The sequence below is a fragment of the Phasianus colchicus genome, chromosome 26, assembly GCF_987193195.1.
Source record: "Phasianus colchicus chromosome 26, bPhaCol1.hap1.1, whole genome shotgun sequence".
Classification (NCBI taxonomy): Eukaryota; Metazoa; Chordata; class Aves; order Galliformes; family Phasianidae; genus Phasianus; species Phasianus colchicus.
The window spans coordinates 1,267,385-1,287,642 of record NC_143461.1 but is presented as its reverse complement, the minus strand read 5'-3'; the positions used below and the strand labels follow the sequence as shown (position 1 = coordinate 1,287,642).

Below are 20,258 nucleotides of genomic sequence, written 5' to 3'. Positions count from 1 at the left end.
ATGCCTCTGGACATAGGTCATCTTAGGTCCAGTATAAAAGGGACCCCGGCTCCTTGCTCTCTCATCCACTATTCTTACCTTCTTCTCCTTGGGAACCAGGTGAGTGTGAAGCTCCTTCCTGTCCTTGCCGATCAACTAAGGGAGGTCTCAGCACAGTGAATGTCTGAGATGTTATCACCTCTGTTTCATGCCAAATCGTGGGACTGCTTGTCCTGGGGAAGAGAAGTGCAGATTTGTCCAGGACTCTGAGCCTGTGTGTAGGTAGCGTGCGGGCTCAAATTTAGGAACTATCTGGATAGGTACGGGAGGGTATTTCTGGCCAGCAGATAGCTGGATATCTGGAGCCCAAGAATCCTTTGACTTCCCCTTCACATCCTTCAGATGCCAATAGCGCATGTGCTTTGGTCTATTCGTGGCCTGTTGCACATCTGTTCCTCATATGTCCCTATGTTCTGCTTCCTTCCTGCTCTCGCTCCCAACAGGTGTTTCGCCAGTCCCGAGACATGTCCTGCTGCGACCCGTGTGTGCCATGCCAGCCCTGCGGCCCGACCCCTCTGGCCAGCAGCTGCAACGAGCCCTGCGTCAGGCAGTGCCAGCCCTCCACCATCGTCATTGAGCCCTCTCCCGTGGTGGTGACCCTGCCCGGACCCATCCTCAGCTCCTTCCCGCAGAACACTGCCGTCGGATCCTCCACCTCCGCTGCTGTCGGCAGCATCCTCAGCTGTCAGGGCGTGCCCATCACCTCGGGGGGCTTGGACCTCTCCTGCATTTCCAGCCGCTACTGTGGCAGAAGGTGCACCCCCTGCTAAAGGTGCTGGGCACTGCTCCCAGTCAAGGTCCCCCTGGAAATCGCAACGTGGTACTGGACAGAAGAACAGACTTTGTGCTGCTCTTTCTGCCCTGCAAGACACACAGGACGGGGCCAGCTGGACTTCACTGACCACATGGAGAAAATCTACCAGAATTCTCTTTTGCTCTCTCTTCCTATCTAGTATCTCAGTTGTCTTTTTGCCTCAGAGATCTCTGTCAGTACCCTCAAGACCAGCCTAAAGCCACCTGCAACCTCTCTTCTTTTCTTGGCCAATAAGTGTGGGCCTGGTGGCAACGCTGCCGCAGGACTGGGGAACATGTTCGTGTCTGTTCCTGCTGCTCCCCACCCTTGCTGTCTGCACTTGCAGTGACTTCGTTTCCCTCCTCTGACTCATTAAACACTTGCTGCATCCTCTTCTGTGTCCTTTGGTGTTCCTGTTTTTGCCATTTGCGCACAGATGTCCAAAGGAGAAAGCCATGGCTTTAGTGGGAATCATCCAGGGAGATTCCATCACTCTTCTAGGTATATGGGAGGCCAGCCAGCGCACACTGCTGCAATTTCATCTTTCAGGCACCCTCTTTTGGAGCAGAGGAAGTAATCCACGACTACTATTTAACCGATGGCTGTTAGTGCTTGCCTCGATGTGTCTCTGCTTAGACATATCCCTTAGAGCCTGGAGCACATCATGTGAGTGGGAGTCTTGACCAATGAGAGCCTGTCTCTGGCCTGGCCTTCTGTTGACCTCCTGGCTTGGCCAGGCTCCTTCTTGCTCCGCCGTAGTCACTGTGTGGAGCCTTCAGCCAGGCCGCTCTTGGGCCTGGGCCCGGCCCTGGCCTGGGTGCCAGCTCCTGCTCTCACCCTGGCACCAAAACCTTCTACGCATAACCCACGTGCTGCTTGCTTCAGGGCAATGTCCTGTAGGTGCTTCTGGGCTAGAGTCATCTGCATTTAAAACCGAGATCTGTTGTGGTGCATCTACAGAATCACTTTGTCCCAGTTCACCCTTCTCTTGATTATGTCAAAATCCTCGTAGCGAATAAGTTAGATCATTGATGCCACCTCTCCTATTCCCTGTCTGCATCCTGTGTTAATTGAGGTATTCTGGGAGACTGTCCTTAGGGACACAGGAACTGAGCAGAGCAGGCAGTCCTTTAGGGACACCTTTCTGAGAGCAGAAGGGCTCTCCCTCCCACAGGGTAAGAAATGAGGCAGAGAAGGCAGGAAACCAGTATGCCTGAGCAAGGACTGGATGGTCAAACTGGGGGATAATGAGGAAAGGTATAGCCGGTGGAAGCTGAGATGGGTGGCCTAGGGAGACTACAGGCCTGCTGTCCAGATGCGCAGAGATGCAAGCATGACTGCCAGGGCTCAGGTGGAACTGAACTTGTTGAAGGGTGTGGTAAATAAGAAGATGAGATTCTAGAGGTTCGCTGGTCAGAAGGCACAGCTGAAGTAGAATGTCCTCCCTCTGATAAATGAGAATGGTGAAAAGTCTTCAGCCGACATTGTTAAGGCTGCAAAGAACTCAGCAAGTTCTTCACCCCAGTCTTCATTGGTAATCAGGCATCCCAGGTCTCTCACATCCTTGAACCTGTAGGCAGGGGTTGGGGGAGCAAAATCCCTCCGACTGTAAGAGCAGAGCACATTGAAGGCCACCTGAGGAGACTGAAAGTGCACCACACTCTGGGACTGCTCAAAGCAGCTTTTAGCTGCGACGTAGATAGTGCGATTGATCGTACCCTCAGCAAATTTGCCAGTTGGACTAAGGTGAATGGGGCATGTGATGCGACAGAGGTAATTGATGGCATCCATAGGGACCAAGACAGGCATGAAAATCAGCCCGTTTGAAATTCATGTAGGTCATGTGCACGGTGTTGCACTTGGGTGATTGCAATCCCAGGTCTGAGAGAACACACTGAGAGTAGGCCTGTGGAGAAGGACTGCCCATGCTTGAAAATGACTTACTAGCAGGATGGGGGATTCCTGGATTCAGTTTTTTTTGCCTTATCAGTTACTCTACACTCTTCTGATTGCGTGGGATATTTCTGGTCACTTGGTCGCAGAAGAGAAGAATGAGCTGTAACTCCCAGGAGACTTCCTTTTTCCGCTTCTGTTTTCTGCTTGGTGGAGAGAAAGCAAAAACAGGCTGGGAGTCACAAAACACCCCCGTGGGATTTTCAACCTCCGCACCTGTTTAGAATCCCTCAGCCTGGTACCTCTGTGCTCTGGCCCTGATGCGATGGATCAGGACTGGTCATGGGCTCCCATCGCCACCTACCATTCAGAACATCCTGTTGCCCACAGGATGCTGGAAACACACCTCAGGATCCTTGGGGAGTCTTGGAAGAGAATCAGGTTCCCTAGGAGGGACAGATTGGTGCAGAGCTGCTGGAACTACCTTCCTTGTGAGCCCGTGAACTCCTGATCTCTCAAATCCTTCTCTTGGCCTTTGCTCCTTCTCCACAGGGAGTTGCTGGGTACTGGCCGGTGCGCACGTATGTTCATCTCTTCCACTCGTATGGAGAAGGACAGAATGCAGCCTTACTGCAAAGTGTTCTGTCATGACTTGCCCTGCATCTTTTGCTCAAAGCCCCACGTCTCACTCCCGGAGAGGTTCAGGGGCCCTGACATCTGTACAGGAAAGCCTGAGATGGTGTTCAGGAGGCAGATTCCGGCATTACTCATATTTCTCGGGCGCATGATGTATAAACCTCCATCCGCAGCCCTTCTTCCTTAAGTCGGATGCCAAGCACCGATGTCCTGGACACGGAAGGTTTCCTGTCAACTGCTCAAAGCACGTGGTCTCCCACAACACTCTTCCAGCAAGTGTTTCTTTCTTCCTTCTCCTTTTGGAGTCATCAGCTTCAAAGTTTTGTGGATTCTGGCATCCAGAACAATTTGACCATTATCAAGAGAAGAAAGTACACCCAAGAGTAAGTCTGCCAATCCGTGTCAGACGTCGGTTTCAGGTGTCAGTTAATTCTATCTGAGAAGCATCTGTCAATTATTGCTTCAATACAGGCAGCAGATGTGTTTTACGTGCGGTTCATCTGAGAGCTGAGGTGGGAAGTGGGACTAGGGCTCAAGCCCAGGCAAGACCTGTCAGTTAGCTGGCTGAATACTCCATTCAGCGACTGTCCAGGACTTCCAAGGAGCCTGGCCAGGCCACGTGGACAACAGGAGGCCTGTAAATGTACAGGGACACATGCAGCAGAGCTGGGACAAGGCTACTCTAGATGTGGCCTTCACTGAAGGCTGAATGTCTACAGTTGCCTCCCCACCCCCCCCACCCCCTCCCCACCCCAGTAGCAGGGAAGTTACCTATTTGTGCTTCGTCATTTCAGAGCAAGAATTCTCTCATCTGACCATATTAGGCAGAAGAAGGACAAACCATACAGGGACACAATGAAGGTTGCAGCAAACGTTTAATGAGTCTAAGAGGGAAATGATGTCAGCCGAAGTGGAGATCCCAAGGGCAGGGAGCGGCAGAAGCAGACAAGAATCTGTTCCCCTTTTCCCACGGCAGAACTGCCTCGGGACACCCGCCTAAATGCCCATCAAGGGAGAGAAGCTGGCAGGTCCCTAGGACCTTCACAGAGAGTTTTGGGGAGAGCAACAGACAACAAAGAAAAGAGAGAAAAGCGAGTGGAAGGGAATATAGTTCGACATTGGCCACGTAGTTAGAGAGGCCAGGGGAGGCCCTCCTGTCTGACCTGACAGGGTAAGCCACAGATGCTCATCTACTCTGCAAACAGCAGCACAAAGTCTGTTCTTCTGTCCAGTACCACGTTGCGATTTCCAGGGGGACCTTGACTGGGAGCAGTGCCCAGCACCTTTAGCAGGGGGTGCACCTTCTGCCACAGTAGCGGCTGGAAATGCAGGAGAGGTCCAAGCCCCCCGAGGTGATGGGCACGCCCTGACAGCTGAGGATGCTGCCAACGGCAGCGGAGGTGGAGGATCCGACGGCGGTGTTCTGCGGGAAGGAGCTGAGGATGGGTCCGGGCAGGGTCACCACCACGGGAGAGGGCTCAATGACGATGGTGGAGTTCTGGCACTGCCTGACGCAGGGCTCGTTGCAGCTGCTGGCCAGAGGGGTCGGGCCGCAGGGCTGGCATGGCACACACGGGTCGCAGCAGGACATGTCTTTGGGTTGGCAGTGTACCTGTTGGGAGTGAGGACCGAGTGGAGAAAATGGAGAGTCAGGAGGAGTCTAGCATCCCACCAAGAGGGAACCATGCACATGCAGTGCTGGGAGTTGGAAGCTGTGCAGGGATGATCATCGACTTCCTGGTCTCTTCCTGCTAGGACCCAGAAAGAACCACCCGGTGCCTATCAAGCTACTTCTTAGACCCTAGCCCAGAAGCCCCGGAGTGCAGTCTCAGCTCCTGTCCAGGACCAAACTTCTGCCCACTTCCCTTTTCCATGACCAGCAGCTCCAAGCTTCGTCATGGTACAGAGCTGGTAGCAGATGAGAGGTCTACAGACCTCAGGCCTCCTGACGAAGAGAGAGAGAGACAGGAAGGAGGCTCACGCTCACCTGGCTCCCAGGAAGAAAGAGGCAAGAGAGGCGAATGTGAGAGTAAGGAACTGGGCTGTCTTTTATAATGGACCAAAGCTGACCCATATCCAGAGACATCACGCACAGTAGTGATTATTTTCTGACAAGCGCCTCTTGAATGCCAAACATCGTAGCTAATGATGTGGACAGTGTGCTGGCTTCCTGTGCAGCACTGTTGTGTTTCTAGCTGTGTGTAATTTCCATTCGACGCTAAAGGCATCTTTTGAGAGTAATGAGGAGAGGCCCAAGCATTTCCACACAACAGACACCAGCGCGGGAAACAGAGTGAATTCATGTGCTGGAAGAGTCCAGCAAGTGGAAATGACGTCAGCCCGGGTCACTCCTTTGGTTTCTTAGGGGCCTTTCTTGCAGGAGGTGTAGCGGTGTGTGACCCGATCCCACTTGACACAAGTTTCTGGAAAATTCTGCCCTCCTCTTTTGTCTCCTCATATTTTGCCTTGCGGATCTCGGGATGGGGTAAAAAGATGTGTAGAGTCCTTTCCAGGTCTCAAAAGAAAGACCAAACAATAAATGGCGTATGAACAGGGGTTTTCAAAAAGAAAGAATGAGGAGACCTACAGAGACAGAGAGCAAATCTTAGGCCTATTCTCATTACAGGAATGCAGATTTTTTGTGCAGAGTAACAGGGAATTAACTGGATTTCCCCCAAGTAGCACTCTGGAGATCCTGTCCATACAGAGCTCCTTCTTCCTTTCCGTATTGTGGAGTCTTTTACGTTCTGGGTGAACAACTGGAGAAAATCTAACATGTCTTCCTTTCCACGATGGAAGTTCATTTCTGCCATTCTGTGCATAAATTCTCAGCGCTGGTGAGCACCGCGCACTCCATCTGATTCCCTTTCTAGCACCCCTCAGGGTAACAAATGGCCTCCCGTATCTTTTTCAAGTCTCCCAGTGGACTTCTCCCTCTCCGTACAGTCTCACTGTGTACCAGAGAATGTGGTGCAGCTTCTGTACAAATGTCTGTGGGTGAAGATTTTTGCATAATTCCATGTCTGTGTGCGTGTGCTGGGCCACTGCAAAGGGACCACTCATGGCATTGGATTTCTGGAGCAGTGCCAGGTGACCTGCGTGGTATCTCGTCCTGTGCTCTGACTCATGTCAGGCACACTCAGGGGACCTGGGCCATTCTGTCCCATCCCGCCCAGTCCTGTCCCATCCTATCCTGCGCCATCTTGCTGCCCTCTGACCCTCTCCCTTTGCCTGGGACGTTGCAGGCAGGCAGCTGCTTTCTTCTCTGCTCAAGGAGTTTTGCAGCCACTCTCCGGCAAAGCGCACTCATGGCTGTAACCCAAAATGTGCTGCAGGTCGGGAAGAGCACAGACACGGGGTTTGCCGCGCAGTCAATTCTGGTCCACTTTCGTTCAGAAATTGAGCACAAAGGGCGGGAGACTAGCACGGACAAGCATGGCACTCATGGAGAAACTCCAGGGGAAAAAAGATTGTCTTTACAATGTGCATAATGAGCCCGGTCACTTGGGAGGGATATTCGACTGGTGTCTGAGTCTGTAAGGAGGCAACTTGGAAGGCTAAGGCCCAGATAGAATTAAATCTGGTGAGAGAGATCAAGGATAACATGAAAGTCTTCTTTAAGTATGACATGGGGACAAGGAAGACAAGAGATCCCCTGCTTAATGAGGTGAGTGCCCTGGCCTTGAGGATGCTATGCCCAAGTAGTTGGAAGGAAAGAAGCCCATTGGAAGTCGTGAGCATGGATTCACCAAAGGAGAAATCACGCTTGAGCAACCTCACAGGATTCCGTGATGTCATCACCCGCCGGGTGGATGAGGGGACAGCAGTGAATGATGTGCACCTTGACTCCAGCAAGGCATCTGACGCAGTATGCCACAACATCCTTGTAACAAAGCTTTGGAAGCGTAGGATAGGTGAGCAGACAGTGAGGTGGATTGAGAACTGATTGATTGGCAGAGATCTGAGGGTCACGACCAATGGGGCAGAATCTAGTTGCAGGTGCGCAGCTTGCGGTGTTCCCCAGAGGATGGTACTGGGTCCGGCCTCGTTGAATGCCTTCATCAGTGACCTAGAGGAAGACATCAAGCATACCCTCAGCACGTTTTCTGCCAGAATGAAGCTGGGATGAGTGGCTGACACACGGGACAGCTGTGTTGCCTTTCAGCAAGACTTGGAAGTGTTTGGAGAGCTGGGTGGAGAGGACCCTGATGAACTCCAACAGGAGCAAGAGAAGGGTCCTGCACCATGGGAAAGCATTACTGCCTACACCAGTACAGGCTGGGGGGTGAACTGTGAGGCTGGGGAAATGAACTCTGAGGAGATGGACTTGGCAGAGCGAGTGGCTAAGAGGCAGGCCATGAGTCCGATGCGTGCCCACGAAGGCCAATGATATCCTGATGCACATGGAAAAGAGCATGGCCAGCAGGTTGAGAGAGGTGATCCTTCCCCTCTTCTCTGCCCTGAGGTAGCCACAATTGGAATAATGTGTCTAGATCTGGGCTCCTCAGTTCAGCGCAGACAAGGATCTTCTAGAGAGAGTTGAGAAGAGGAGCACCAAGATGATTAGGTGCTCGGAGCGTCTCCCTTCTGAAGAAAGGCTGAGAGACCTGAGACTCACCAGTCACGTCTCATCAGTGTTCTCAAATCTAATGTGCAGCTGTCTGGCAACGGTTTTCAGACTCTCTTCAGTGGCGTACTGCAATATAACAAGGGGCAACGAACAGAAACCGCAACATAGGAAATTCCTAGATGATAAGTTCCTCTGAAGATGATTTCTAGAGGTCCCTTCCAATCCCTGCAATTCTGTGATTCTGTGATCTTGCTGGCTTTTGCTGGGCTTCCGTATAAACTCCCCCAGCCCTGATGCCTTGGAGCAGGATCTACACAGTGAAACACGGGAATAATCCTCTTAGTCCCGTGTGATTCTGCTCTAAATCGGCGTTTCCCGCACCTGGGTGGGTATATGATTTACCCGTTGTCTGTACGGCTCCCGTCACTTTTTTTCTTATTAAAATAGCCCTGCTGTTGCAGCATTTGCTCTCGAGACTTTTTTTGAGGTCTGGAGAGGACTCTGCGCAACTTGGTGCTCCATTCCATGATCAGTGAGACAGAAGGGGAGGAGGCAAAACAGGGCAGCAGAATTTTCCAGAGAGAAGGGTCAAGCGGGAGAAGGTCACACTCGGGAGCTGGTACACCTCTTCCCAGTGGGCCCCTAAAGAAACCTTAAGGAATGACCTAGGCTGACACCATCTGCTTTTGCTGGACTCTTGTAGCACATGAAATGAGTCTGTTGCTCTCACTGGTGTTTGTTGTGCGGAAATGCCTGGGCTTCCCCTCATGCCTCCCAAAAGATGCCTTCAGTCAGGAAGTGGCATGGCATAAAGCCAGAAATGAAACTGAACTACACAGGAAGCCAGCAGACCACCCATATCATTATCTGGGATGATTTGCATTCTGGACAAGAAAAGCTTGTCAGAAAATAATCACCACTGTAAGCAATGCCTCTGGACATAGGTCATCTTAGGTCCAGTATAAAAGGGACCCCGGCTCCTTGCTCTCTCATCCACTATTCTTACCTTCTTCTCCTTGGGAACCAGGTGAGTGTGAAGCTCCTTCCTGTCCTTGCCGATCAACTAAGGGAGGTCTCAGCACAGTGAATGTCTGAGATGTTATCACCTCTGTTTCATGCCAAATCGTGGGACTGCTTGTCCTGGGGAAGAGAAGTGCAGATTTGTCCAGGACTCTGAGCCTGTGTGTAGGTAGCGTGCGGGCTCAAATTTAGGAACTATCTGGATAGGTACGGGAGGGTATTTCTGGCCAGCAGATAGCTGGATATCTGGAGCCCAAGAATCCTTTGACTTCCCCTTCACATCCTTCAGATGCCAATAGCGCATGTGCTTTGGTCTATTCGTGGCCTGTTGCACATCTGTTCCTCATATGTCCCTATGTTCTGCTTCCTTCCTGCTCTCGCTCCCAACAGGTGTTTCGCCAGTCCCGAGACATGTCCTGCTGCGACCCGTGTGTGCCATGCCAGCCCTGCGGCCCAACTCCTCTGGCCAGCAGCTGCAACGAGCCCTGCGTCAGGCAGTGCCAGCCCTCCACCATCGTCATTGAGCCCTCTCCCGTGGTGGTGACCCTGCCCGGACCCATCCTCAGCTCCTTCCCGCAGAACACCGCCGTCGGATCCTCCACCTCCGCTGCTGTCGGCAGCATCCTCAGCTGTCAGGGCGTGCCCATCACCTCGGGGGGCTTGGACCTCTCCTGCATTTCCAGCCGCTACTGTGGCAGAAGGTGCACCCCCTGCTAAAGGTGCTGGGCACTGCTCCCAGTCAAGGTCCCCCTGGAAATCGCAACGTGGTACTGGACAGAAGAACAGACTTTGTGCTGCTCTTTCTGCCCTGCAAGACACACAGGACGGGGCCAGCTGGACTTCACTGACCACATGGAGAAAATCTACCAGAATTCTCTTTTGCTCTCTCTTCCTATCTAGTATCTCAGTTGTCTTTTTGCCTCAGAGATCTCTGTCAGTACCCTCAAGACCAGCCTAAAGCCACCTGCAACCTCTCTTCTTTTCTTGGCCAATAAGTGTGGGCCTGGTGGCAACGCTGCTGCAGGACTGGGGAACATGTTCGTGTCTGTTCCTGCTGCTCCCCACCCTTGCTGTCTGCACTTGCAGTGACTTCGTTTCCCTCCTCTGACTCATTAAACACTTGCTGCATCCTCTTCTGTGTCCTTTGGTGTTTCTGTTTTTGCCATTTGCGCACAGATGTCCAAAGGAGAAAGCCATGGCTTTAGTGGGAATCATCCAGGGAGATTCCATCACTCTTCTAGGTATATGGGAGGCCAGCCAGCGCACACTGCTGCAATTTCATCTTTCAGGCACCCTCTTTTGGAGCAGAGGAAGTAATCCACGACTACTATTTAACCGATGGCTGTTAGTCCTTGCCTCGATGTGTCTCTGCTTAGACATATCCCTTAGAGCCTGGAGCACATCATGTGAGTGGGAGTCTTGACCAATGAGAGCCTGTCTCTGGCCTGGCCTTCTGTTGACCTCCTGGCTTGGCCAGGCTCCTTCTTGCTCCGCCGTAGTCACTGTGTGGAGCCTTCAGCCAGGCCGCTCTTGGGCCTGGGCCCGGCCCTGGCCTGGGTGCCAGCTCCTGCTCTCACCCTGGCACCAAAACCTTCTACGCATAACCCACGTGCTGCTTGCTTCAGGGCAATGTCCTGTAGGTGCTTCTGGGCTAGAGTCATCTGCATTTAAAACCGAGATCTGTTGTGATGCATCTACAGAATCACTTTGTCCCAGTTCACCCTTCTCTTGATTATGTCAAAATCCTCCTAGCGAATAAGTTAGATCATTGATGCCACCTCTCCTATTCCCTGTCTGCATCCTGTGTTAATTGAGGTATTCTGGGAGACTGTCCTTAGGGACACAGGAACTGAGCAGAGCAGGCAGTCCTTTAGGGACACCTTTCTGAGAGCAGAAGGGCTCTCCCTCCCACAGGGTAAGAAATGAGGCAGAGAAGGCAGGAAACCAGTATGGCTGAGCAAGGACTGGATGGTCAAACTGGGGGATAATGAGGAAAGGTATAGCCGGTGGAAGCTGAGATGGGTGGCCTAGGGAGACTACAGGCCTGCTGTCCAGATGCGCAGAGATGCAATCATGACTGCCAGGGCTCAGGTGGAACTGAACTTGTTGAAGGGTGTGGTAAATAAGAAGATGAGATTCTAGAGGTTCGCTGGTCAGAAGGCACAGCTGAAGTAGAATGTCCTCCCTCTGATAAATGAGAATGGTGAAAAGTCTTCAGCCGACATTGTTAAGGCTGCAAAGAACTCAGCAAGTTCTTCACCCCAGTCTTCATTGGTAATCAGGCATCCCAGGTCTCTCACATCCTTGAACCTGTAGGCAGGGGTTGGGGGAGCAAAATCCCTCCGACTGTAAGAGCAGAGCACATTGAAGGCCACCTGATGAGACTGAAAGTGCACCACACTCTAGGACTGCTCAAAGCAGCTTTTAGCTGCGACGTAGATAGTGCGATTGATCGTACCCTCAGCAAATTTGCCAATTGGACTAAGGTGAATGGGGCATGTGATGCGACAGAGGTAATTGATGGCATCCATAGGGACCAAGACAGGCATGAAAATCAGCCCGTTTGAAATTCATGTAGGTCATGTGCACGGTAATGCACTTGGGTGATTGCAATCCCAGGTCTGAGAGAACACACTGAGAGTAGGCCTGTGGAGAAGGACTGCCCATGCTTGAAAATGACTTACTAGCAGGATGGGGTATTCCTGGATTCAGTTTTTTTTGCCTTATCAGTTACTCTACACTCTTTTGATTGCGTGGGATATTTCTGGTCACTTGGTCGCAGAAGAGAAGAATGAGCTGTAACTCCCAGGAGACTTCCTTTTTCCGCTTCTGTTTTCTGCTTGGTGGAGAGAAAGCAAAAACAGGCTGGGAGTCACAAAACACCCCCGTGGGATTTTCAACCTCCGCACCTGTTTAGAATCCCTCAGCCTGGTACCTCTGTGCTCTGGCCCTGATGCGATGGATCAGGACTGGTCATGGGCTCCCATCGCCACCTACCATTCAGAACATCCTGTTGCCCACAGGATGCTGGAAACACACCTCAGGATCCTTGGGGAGTCTTGGAAGAGAATCAGGTTCCCTAGGAGGGACAGATTGGTGCAGAGCTGCTGGAACTACCTTCCTTGTGAGCCCGTGAACTCCTGATCTCTCAAATCCTTCTCTTGGCCTTTGCTCCTTCTCCACAGGGAGTTGCTGGGTACTGGCCGGTGCGCACGTATGTTCATCTCTTCCACTCGTATGGAGAAGGACAGAATGCAGCCTTACTGCAAAGTGTTCTGTCATGACTTGCCCTGCATCTTTTGCTCAAAGCCCCACGTCTCACTCCCGGAGAGGTTCAGGGGCCCTGACATCTGTACAGGAAAGCCTGAGATGGTGTTCAGGAGGCAGATTCCGGCATTACTCATATTTCTCGGGCGCATGATGTATAAACCTCCATCCGCAGCCCTTCTTCCTTAAGTCGGATGCCAAGCACCGATGTCCTGGACACGGAAGGTTTCCTGTCAACTGCTCAAAGCACGTGGTCTCCCACAACACTCTTCCAGCAAGTGTTTCTTTCTTCCTTCTCCTTTTGGAGTCATCAGCTTCAAAGTTTTGTGGATTCTGGCATCCAGAACAATTTGACCATTATCAAGAGAAGAAAGTACACCCAAGAGTAAGTCTGCCAATCCGTGTCAGACATCGGTTTCAGGTATCAGTTAATTCTATCTGAGAAGCATCTGTCAATTATTGCTTCAATACAGGCAGCAGATGTGTTTTACGTGCGGTTCATCTCAGAGCTGAGGTGGGAAGTGGGACTAGGGCTCAAGCCCAGGCAAGACCTGTCAGTTAGCTGGCTGAATACTCCATTCAGCGACTGTCCAGGACTTCCAAGGAGCCTGGCCAGGCCACGTGGACAACAGGAGGCCTGTAAATGTACAGGGACACATGCAGCAGAGCTGGGACAAGGCTGCTCTAGATGTGGCCTTCACTGAAGGCTGAATGTCTACAGTTGCCTCCCCATCCCCCCCCAGCCCCTCCCCACCCCAGTAGCAGGGAAGTTACCTATTTGTGCTCTGTCATTTCAGAGCAAGAATTCTCTCATCTGACCATATTAGGCAGAAGAAGGACAAACCATACAGGGACACAATGAAGGTTGCAGCAAACGTTTAATGAGTCTAAGAGGGAAATGATGTCAGCCGAAGTGGAGATCCCAAGGGCAGGGAGTGGCAGAAGCAGACAAGAATCTGTTCCCCTTTTCCCACGGCAGAACTGCCTCGGGACACCCGCCTAAATGCCCATCAAGGGAGAGAAGCTGGCAGGTCCCAAGGACCTTCACAGAGAGTTTTGGGGAGAGCAACAGACAACAAAGAAAAGAGAGAAAAGCGAGTGGAAGGGAATGTAGTTCGACATTGGCCACGTAGTTAGAGAGGCCAGGTGAGGCCCTCCTGTCTGACCTGACAGGGTAAGCCACAGATGCTCATCTACTCTGCAAACAGCAGCACAAAGTCTGTTCTTCCGTCCAGTACCACGTTGCGATTTCCAGGGGGACCTTGACTGGGAGCAGTGCCCAGCACCTTTAGCAGGGGGTGCACCTTCTGCCACAGTAGCGGCTGGAAATGCAGGAGAGGTCCAAGCCCCCCGAGGTGATGGGCACGCCCTGACAGCTGAGGATGCTGCCGACAGCAGCGGAGGTGGAGGATCCGACGGCGGTGTTCTGCGGGAAGGAGCTGAGGATGGGTCCGGGCAGGGTCACCACCACGGGAGAGGGCTCAATGACGATGGTGGAGTTCTGGCACTGCCTGACGCAGGGCTCGTTGCAGCTGCTGGCCAGAGGGGTCGGGCCGCAGGGCTGGCATGGCACACACGGGTCGCAGCAGGACATGTCTTTGGGTTGGCAGTGTACCTGTTGGGAGAGAGGACCGAGTGGAGAAAATGGAGAGTCAGGAGGAGTCTAGCATCCCACCAAGAGGGAACCATGCACATGCAGTGCTGGGAGTTGGAAGCTGTGCAGGGATGATCATCGACTTCCTGGTCTCTTCCTGCTAGGACCCAGAAAGAACCACCCGGTGCCTATCAAGCTACTTCTTAGACCCTAGCCCAGAAGCCCCGGAGTGCAGTCCCAGCTCCTGTCCAGGACCAAACTTCTGCCCACTTCCCTTTTCCATGACCAGCAGCTCCAAGCTTCGTCATGGTACAGAGCTGGTAGCAGATGAGAGGTCTACAGACCTCAGGCCTCCTGACGAAGAGAGAGAGAGACAGGAAGGAGGCTCACGCTCACCTGGCTCCCAGGAAGAAAGAGGCAAGAGAGGCGAATGTGAGAGTAAGGAACTGGGCTGTCTTTTATAATGGACCAAAGCTGACCCATATCCAGAGACATCACGCACAGTAGTGATTATTTTCTGACAAGCGCCTCTTGAATGCCAAACATCGTAGCTAATGATGTGGACAGTGTGCTGGCTTCCTGTGCAGCACTGTTGTGTTTCTAGCTGTGTGTAATTTCCATTCGACGCTAAAGGCATCTTTTGAGAGTAATGAGGAGAGGCCCAAGCATTTCCACACAACAGACACCAGCGCGGGAAACAGAGTGAATTCATGTGCTGGAAGAGTCCAGCAAGTGGAAATGACGTCAGCCCGGGTCACTCCTTTGGTTTCTTAGGGGCCTTTCTTGCAGGAGGTGTAGCGGTGTGTGACCCGATCCCACTTGACACAAGTTTCTGGAAAATTCTGCCCTCCTCTTTTGTCTCCTCATATTTTGCCTTGCGGATCTCGGGATGGGGTAAAAAGATGTGTAGAGTCCTTTCCAGGTCTCAAAAGAAAGACCAAACAATAAATGGCGTATGAACAGGGGTTTTCAAAAAGAAAGAATGAGGAGACCTACAGAGACAGAGAGCAAATCTTAGGCCTATTCTCATTACAGGAATGCAGATTTTGTGCAGAGTAACAGGGAATTAACTGGATTTCCCCCAAGTAGCACTCTGGAGATCCTGTCCATACAGAGCTCCTTCTTCCTTTCCGTATTGTGGAGTCTTTTACGTTCTGGGTGAACAACTGGAGAAAATCTAACATGTCTTCCTTTCCACGATGGAAGTTCATTTCTGCCATTCTGTGCATAAATTCTCAGCGCTGGTGAGCACCGCGCACTCCATCTGATTCCCTTTCTAGCACCCCTCAGGGTAACAAATGGCCTCCCGTATCTTTTTCAAGTCTCCCAGTGGACTTCTCCCTCTCCGTACAGTCTCACTGTGTACCAGAGAATGTGGTGCAGCTTCTGTACAAATGTCTGTGGGTGAAGATTTTTGCATAATTCCATGTCTGTGTGCGTGTGCTGGGCCACTGCAAAGGGACCACTCATGGCATTGGATTTCTGGAGCAGTGCCAGGTGACCTGCATGGTATCTAGTCCTGTGCTCTGACTCATGTCAGGCACACTCAGGGGACCTGGGCCATTCTGTCCCATCCCGCCCAGTCCTGTCCCATCCTATCCTGCGCCATCTTGCTGCCCTCTGACCCTCTCCCTTTGCCTGGGACGTTGCAGGCAGGCAGCTGCTTTCTTCTCTGCTCAAGGAGTTTTGCGGCCACTCTCCGGCAAAGCGCACTCATGGCTGTAACCCATAATGTGCTGCAGGTCGGGAAGAGCACAGACACGGGGTTTGCCGTGCAGTCACATTCTGGTCCACTTTCGTTCAGAAATTGAGCACAAAGGGCGGGAGACTAGCACGGACAAGCATGGCACTCATGGAGAAACTCCAGGGGAAAAAAGATTGTCTTTACAATGTGCATAATGAGCCCGGTCACTTGGGAGGGATATTCGACTGGTGTCTGAGTCTGTAAGGAGGCAACTTGGAAGGCTAAGGCCCAGATAGAATTAAATCTGGTGAGAGAGATCAAGGATAACATGAAAGTCTTCTTTAAGTATGACATGGGGACAAGGAAGACAAGAGATCCCCTGCTTAATGAGGTGAGTGCCCTGGCCTTGAGGATGCTATGCCCAAGTAGTTGGAAGGAAAGAAGCCCATTGGAAGTCGTGAGCATGGATTCACCAAAGGAGAAATCACGCTTGAGCAACCTCACAGGATTCCGTGATGTCATCACCCGCCGGGTGGATGAGGGGACAGCAGTGAATGATGTGCACCTTGACTCCAGCAAGGCATCTGACGCAGTATGCCACAACATCCTTGTAACAAAGCTTTGGAAGCGTAGGATAGGTGAGCAGACAGTGAGGTGGATTGAGAACTGATTGATTGGCAGAGATCTGAGGGTCACGACCAATGGGGCAGAATCTAGTTGCAGGTGCGCAGCTTGCGGTGTTCCCCAGAGGATGGTACTGGGTCCGGCCTCGTTGAATGCCTTCATCAGTGACCTAGAGGAAGACATCAAGCATACCCTCAGCACGTTTTCTGCCAGAATGAAGCTGGGATGAGTGGCTGACACACGGGACAGCTGTGTTGCCTTTCAGCAAGACTTGGAAGTGTTTGGAGAGCTGGGTGGAGAGGACCCTGATGAACTCCAACAGGAGCAAGAGAAGGGTCCTGCACCATGGGAAAGCATTACTGCCTACACCAGTACAGGCTGGGGGGTGAACTGTGAGGCTGGGGAAATGAACTCTGAGGAGATGGACTTGGCAGAGCGAGTGGCTAAGAGGCAGGCCATGAGTCCGATGCGTGCCCACGAAGGCCAATGATATCCTGATGCACATGGAAAAGAGCATGGCCAGCAGGTTGAGAGAGGTGATCCTTCCCCTCTTCTCTGCCCTGATGTAGCCACAATTGGAATAATGTGTCTAGATCTGGGCTCCTCAGTTCAGCGCAGACAAGGATCTTCTAGAGAGAGTTGAGAAGAGGAGCACCAAGATGATTAGGTGCTCGGAGCGTCTCCCTTCTGAAGAAAGGCTGAGAGACCTGAGACTCACCAGTCACGTCTCATCAGTGTTCTCAAATCTAATGTGCAGCTGTCTGGCAACGGTTTTCAGACTCTCTTCAGTGGCGTACTGCAATATAACAAGGGGCAACGAACAGAAACCGCAACATAGGAAATTCCTAGATGATAAGTTCCTCTGAAGATGATTTCTAGAGGTCCCTTCCAATCCCTGCAATTCTGTGATTCTGTGATCTTGCTGGCTTTTGCTGGGCTTCCGTATAAACTCCCCCAGCCCTGATGCCTTGGAGCAGGATGTACACAGTGAAACACGGGAATAATCCTCTTAGTCCCGTGTGATTCTGCTCTAAATCGGCATTTCCCGCACCTGGGTGGGTATATGATTTACCCGTTGTCTGTACGGCTCCCGTCACTTTTTTTCTTATTAAAATAGCCCTGCTGTTGCAGCATTTGCTCTCGAGACTTTTTTTGAGGTCTGGAGAGGACTCTGCGCAACTTGGTGCTCCATTCCATGATCAGTGAGACAGAAGGGGAGGAGGCAAAACAGGGCAGCAGAATTTTCCAGAGAGAAGGGTCAAGCGGGAGAAGGTCACACTCGGGAGCTGGTACACCTCTTCCCAGTGGGCCCCTAAAGAAACCTTAAGGAATGACCTAGGCTGACACCATCTGCTTTTGCTGGACTCTTGTAGCACATGAAATGAGTCTGTTGCTCTCACTGGTGTTTGTTGTGCGGAAATGCCTGGGCTTCCCCTCATGCCTCCCAAAAGATGCCTTCAGTCAGGAAGTGGCATGGCATAAAGCCAGAAATGAAACTGAACTACACAGGAAGCCAGCAGACCACCCATATCATTATCTGGGATGATTTGCATTCTGGACAAGAAAAGCTTGTCAGAAAATAATCACCACTGTAAGCAATGCCTCTGGACATAGGTCATCTTAGGTCCAGTATAAAAGGGACCCCGGCTCCTTGCTCTCTCATCCACTATTCTTACCTTCTTCTCCTTGGGAACCAGGTGAGTGTGAAGCTCCTTCCTGTCCTTGCCGATCAACTAAGGGAGGTCTCAGCACAGTGAATGTCTGAGATGTTATCACCTCTGTTTCATGCCAAATCGTGGGACTGCTTGTCCTGGGGAAGAGAAGTGCAGATTTGTCCAGGACTCTGAGCCTGTGTGTAGGTAGCGTGCGGGCTCAAATTTAGGAACTATCTGGATAGGTACGGGAGGGTATTTCTGGCCAGCAGATAGCTGGATATCTGGAGCCCAAGAATCCTTTGACTTCCCCTTCACATCCTTCAGATGCCAATAGCGCATGTGCTTTGGTCTATTCGTGGCCTGTTGCACATCTGTTCCTCATATGTCCCTATGTTCTGCTTCCTTCCTGCTCTCGCTCCCAACAGGTGTTTCGCCAGTCCCGAGACATGTCCTGCTGCGACCCGTGTGTGCCATGCCAGCCCTGCGGCCCGACCCCTCTGGCCAGCAGCTGCAACGAGCCCTGCGTCAGGCAGTGCCAGCCCTCCACCATCGTCATTGAGCCCTCTCCCGTGGTGGTGACCCTGCCCGGACCCATCCTCAGCTCCTTCCCGCAGAACACCGCCGTCGGATCCTCCACCTCCGCTGCTGTCGGCAGCATCCTCAGCTGTCAGGGCGTGCCCATCACCTCGGGGGGCTTGGACCTCTCCTGCATTTCCAGCCGCTACTGTGGCAGAAGGTGCACCCCCTGCTAAAGGTGCTGGGCACTGCTCCCAGTCAAGGTCCCCCTGGAAATCGCAACGTGGTACTGGACAGAAGAACAGACTTTGTGCTGCTCTTTCTGCCCTGCAAGACACACAGGACGGGGCCAGCTGGACTTCACTGACCACATGGAGAAAATCTACCAGAATTCTCTTTTGCTCTCTCTTCCTATCTAGTATCTCAGTTGTCTTTTTGCCTCAGAGATCTCTGTCAGTACCCTCAAGACCAGCCTAAAGCCACCTGCAGCCTCTCTTCTTTTCTTGGCCAATAAGTGTGGGCCTGGTGGCAACGCTGCTGCAGGACTGGGGAACATGTTCGTGTCTGTTCCTGCTGCTCCCCACCCTTGCTGTCTGCACTTGCAGTGACTTCGTTTCCCTCCTCTGACTCATTAAACACTTGCTGCATCCTCTTCTGTGTCCTTTGGTGTTTCTGTTTTTGCCATTTGCGCACAGATGTCCAAAGGAGAAAGCCATGGCTTTAGTGGGAATCATCCAGGGAGATTCCATCACTCTTCTAGGTATATGGGAGGCCAGCCAGCGCACACTGCTGCAATTTCATCTTTCAGGCACCCTCTTTTGGAGCAGAGGAAGTAATCCACGACTACTATTTAACCGATGGCTGTTAGTCCTTGCCTCGATGTGTCTCTGCTTAGACATATCCCTTAGAGCCTGGAGCACATCATGTGAGTGGGAGTCTTGACCAATGAGAGCCTGTCTCTGGCCTGGCCTTCTGTTGACCTCCTGGCTTGGCCAGGCTCCTTCTTGCTCCGCCGTAGTCACTGTGTGGAGCCTTCAGCCAGGCCGCTCTTGGGCCTGGGCCCGGCCCTGGCCTGGGTGCCAGCTCCTGCTCTCACCCTGGCACCAAAACCTTCTACGCATAACCCACGTGCTGCTTGCTTCAGGGCAATGTCCTGTAGGTGCTTCTGGGCTAGAGTCATCTGCATTTAAAACCGAGATCTGTTGTGATGCATCTACAGAATCACTTTGTCCCAGTTCACCCTTCTCTTGATTATGTCAAAATCCTCGTAGCGAATAAGTTAGATCATTGATGCCACCTCTCCTATTCCCTGTCTGCATCCTGTGTTAATTGAGGTATTCTGGGAGACTGTCCTTAGGGACACAGGAACTGAGCAGAGCAGGCAGTCCTTTAGGGACACCTTTCTGAGAGCAGAAGGACTCTCCCTCCCACAGGGTAAGAAATGAGGCAGAGAAGGCAGGAAACCAGTATGGCTGAGCAAGGACTGGATGGTCAAACTGGGGGATAATGAGGAAAGGTATAGCCAGTGGAAGCTGAGATGGGTGGCCTGGGGAGACTACAGGCCTGCTGTCCAGATGCGCAGAGATGCAATCATGACTGTCAGGGCTCAGGTGGAACTGAACTTGTTGAAGGGTGTGGTAAATAAGAAGATGAGATTCTAGAGGTTCGCTGGTCAGAAGGCACAGCTGAAGTAGAATGTCCTCCCTCTGATAAATGAGAATGGTGAAAAGTCTTCAGCCGACATTGTTAAGGCTGCAAAGAACTCAGCAAGTTCTTCACCCCAGTCTTCATTGGTAATCAGGCATCCCAGGTCTCTCACATCCTTGAACCTGTAGGCAGGGGTTGGGGGAGCAAAATCCCTCCGACTGTAAGAGCAGAGCACATTGAAGGCCACCTGATGAGACTGAAAGTGCACCACACTCTAGGACTGCTCAAAGCAGCTTTTAGCTGCGACGTAGATAGTGCGA

The 20,258-nt window shown here is 52.0% G+C and overlaps 5 protein-coding genes across 11 annotated transcripts; 3 read left to right on the top strand and 2 right to left on the bottom strand.

Annotated features, from left to right (window-relative positions):
* LOC149914915 (feather keratin Cos1-1/Cos1-3/Cos2-1-like) lies at nucleotides 1-809 on the top strand. 3 transcript variants are annotated; one of them, XM_090124994.1, is made up of 2 exons: nucleotides 1-99; nucleotides 483-809. In XM_090124994.1, exons 1-2 carry the CDS (start codon nucleotides 1-3, stop codon nucleotides 807-809), a joined length of 426 nt encoding a protein of 141 aa, XP_089981120.1. The 3 variants fall into 3 exon arrangements, with proteins under 3 accessions (XP_089981120.1, XP_089981118.1, XP_089981117.1); XM_090124992.1 differs by having other exon boundaries at nucleotides 1-105; XM_090124991.1 differs by having other exon boundaries at nucleotides 1-120; nucleotides 495-809.
* A 3,837-nt stretch (nucleotides 810-4,646) lies between these two features.
* LOC116241228 (feather keratin Cos1-1/Cos1-3/Cos2-1) lies at nucleotides 4,647-5,447 on the bottom strand. The gene is made up of 2 exons (XM_090125032.1): nucleotides 5,349-5,447; nucleotides 4,647-4,973 (listed from the first exon to the last, which is right to left on the bottom strand). Exons 1-2 carry the CDS (start codon nucleotides 5,445-5,447, stop codon nucleotides 4,647-4,649), a joined length of 426 nt encoding a protein of 141 aa, XP_089981158.1.
* A 3,412-nt stretch (nucleotides 5,448-8,859) lies between these two features.
* LOC149914914 (feather keratin Cos1-1/Cos1-3/Cos2-1-like) lies at nucleotides 8,860-9,668 on the top strand. 3 transcript variants are annotated; one of them, XM_090124990.1, is made up of 2 exons: nucleotides 8,860-8,958; nucleotides 9,342-9,668. In XM_090124990.1, the coding sequence occupies exons 1-2, from the start codon at nucleotides 8,860-8,862 to the stop codon at nucleotides 9,666-9,668; spliced, it is 426 nt and encodes a 141-aa protein (XP_089981116.1). The 3 variants fall into 3 exon arrangements, with proteins under 3 accessions (XP_089981116.1, XP_089981115.1, XP_089981114.1); XM_090124989.1 differs by having other exon boundaries at nucleotides 8,860-8,964; XM_090124988.1 differs by having other exon boundaries at nucleotides 8,860-8,979; nucleotides 9,354-9,668.
* A 3,838-nt stretch (nucleotides 9,669-13,506) lies between these two features.
* On the bottom strand, nucleotides 13,507-14,307 carry LOC149914913 (feather keratin Cos1-1/Cos1-3/Cos2-1-like). Its single transcript, XM_090125023.1, has 2 exons — nucleotides 14,209-14,307; nucleotides 13,507-13,833 (listed from the first exon to the last, which is right to left on the bottom strand). The coding sequence occupies exons 1-2, from the start codon at nucleotides 14,305-14,307 to the stop codon at nucleotides 13,507-13,509; spliced, it is 426 nt and encodes a 141-aa protein (XP_089981149.1).
* A 3,411-nt stretch (nucleotides 14,308-17,718) lies between these two features.
* On the top strand, nucleotides 17,719-18,527 carry LOC149914912 (feather keratin Cos1-1/Cos1-3/Cos2-1-like). 3 transcript variants are annotated; one of them, XM_090124987.1, is made up of 2 exons: nucleotides 17,719-17,817; nucleotides 18,201-18,527. In XM_090124987.1, the coding sequence occupies exons 1-2, from the start codon at nucleotides 17,719-17,721 to the stop codon at nucleotides 18,525-18,527; spliced, it is 426 nt and encodes a 141-aa protein (XP_089981113.1). The 3 variants fall into 3 exon arrangements, with proteins under 3 accessions (XP_089981113.1, XP_089981112.1, XP_089981110.1); XM_090124986.1 differs by having other exon boundaries at nucleotides 17,719-17,823; XM_090124984.1 differs by having other exon boundaries at nucleotides 17,719-17,838; nucleotides 18,213-18,527.
* Nucleotides 18,528-20,258: the final 1,731 nt, after the last annotated feature.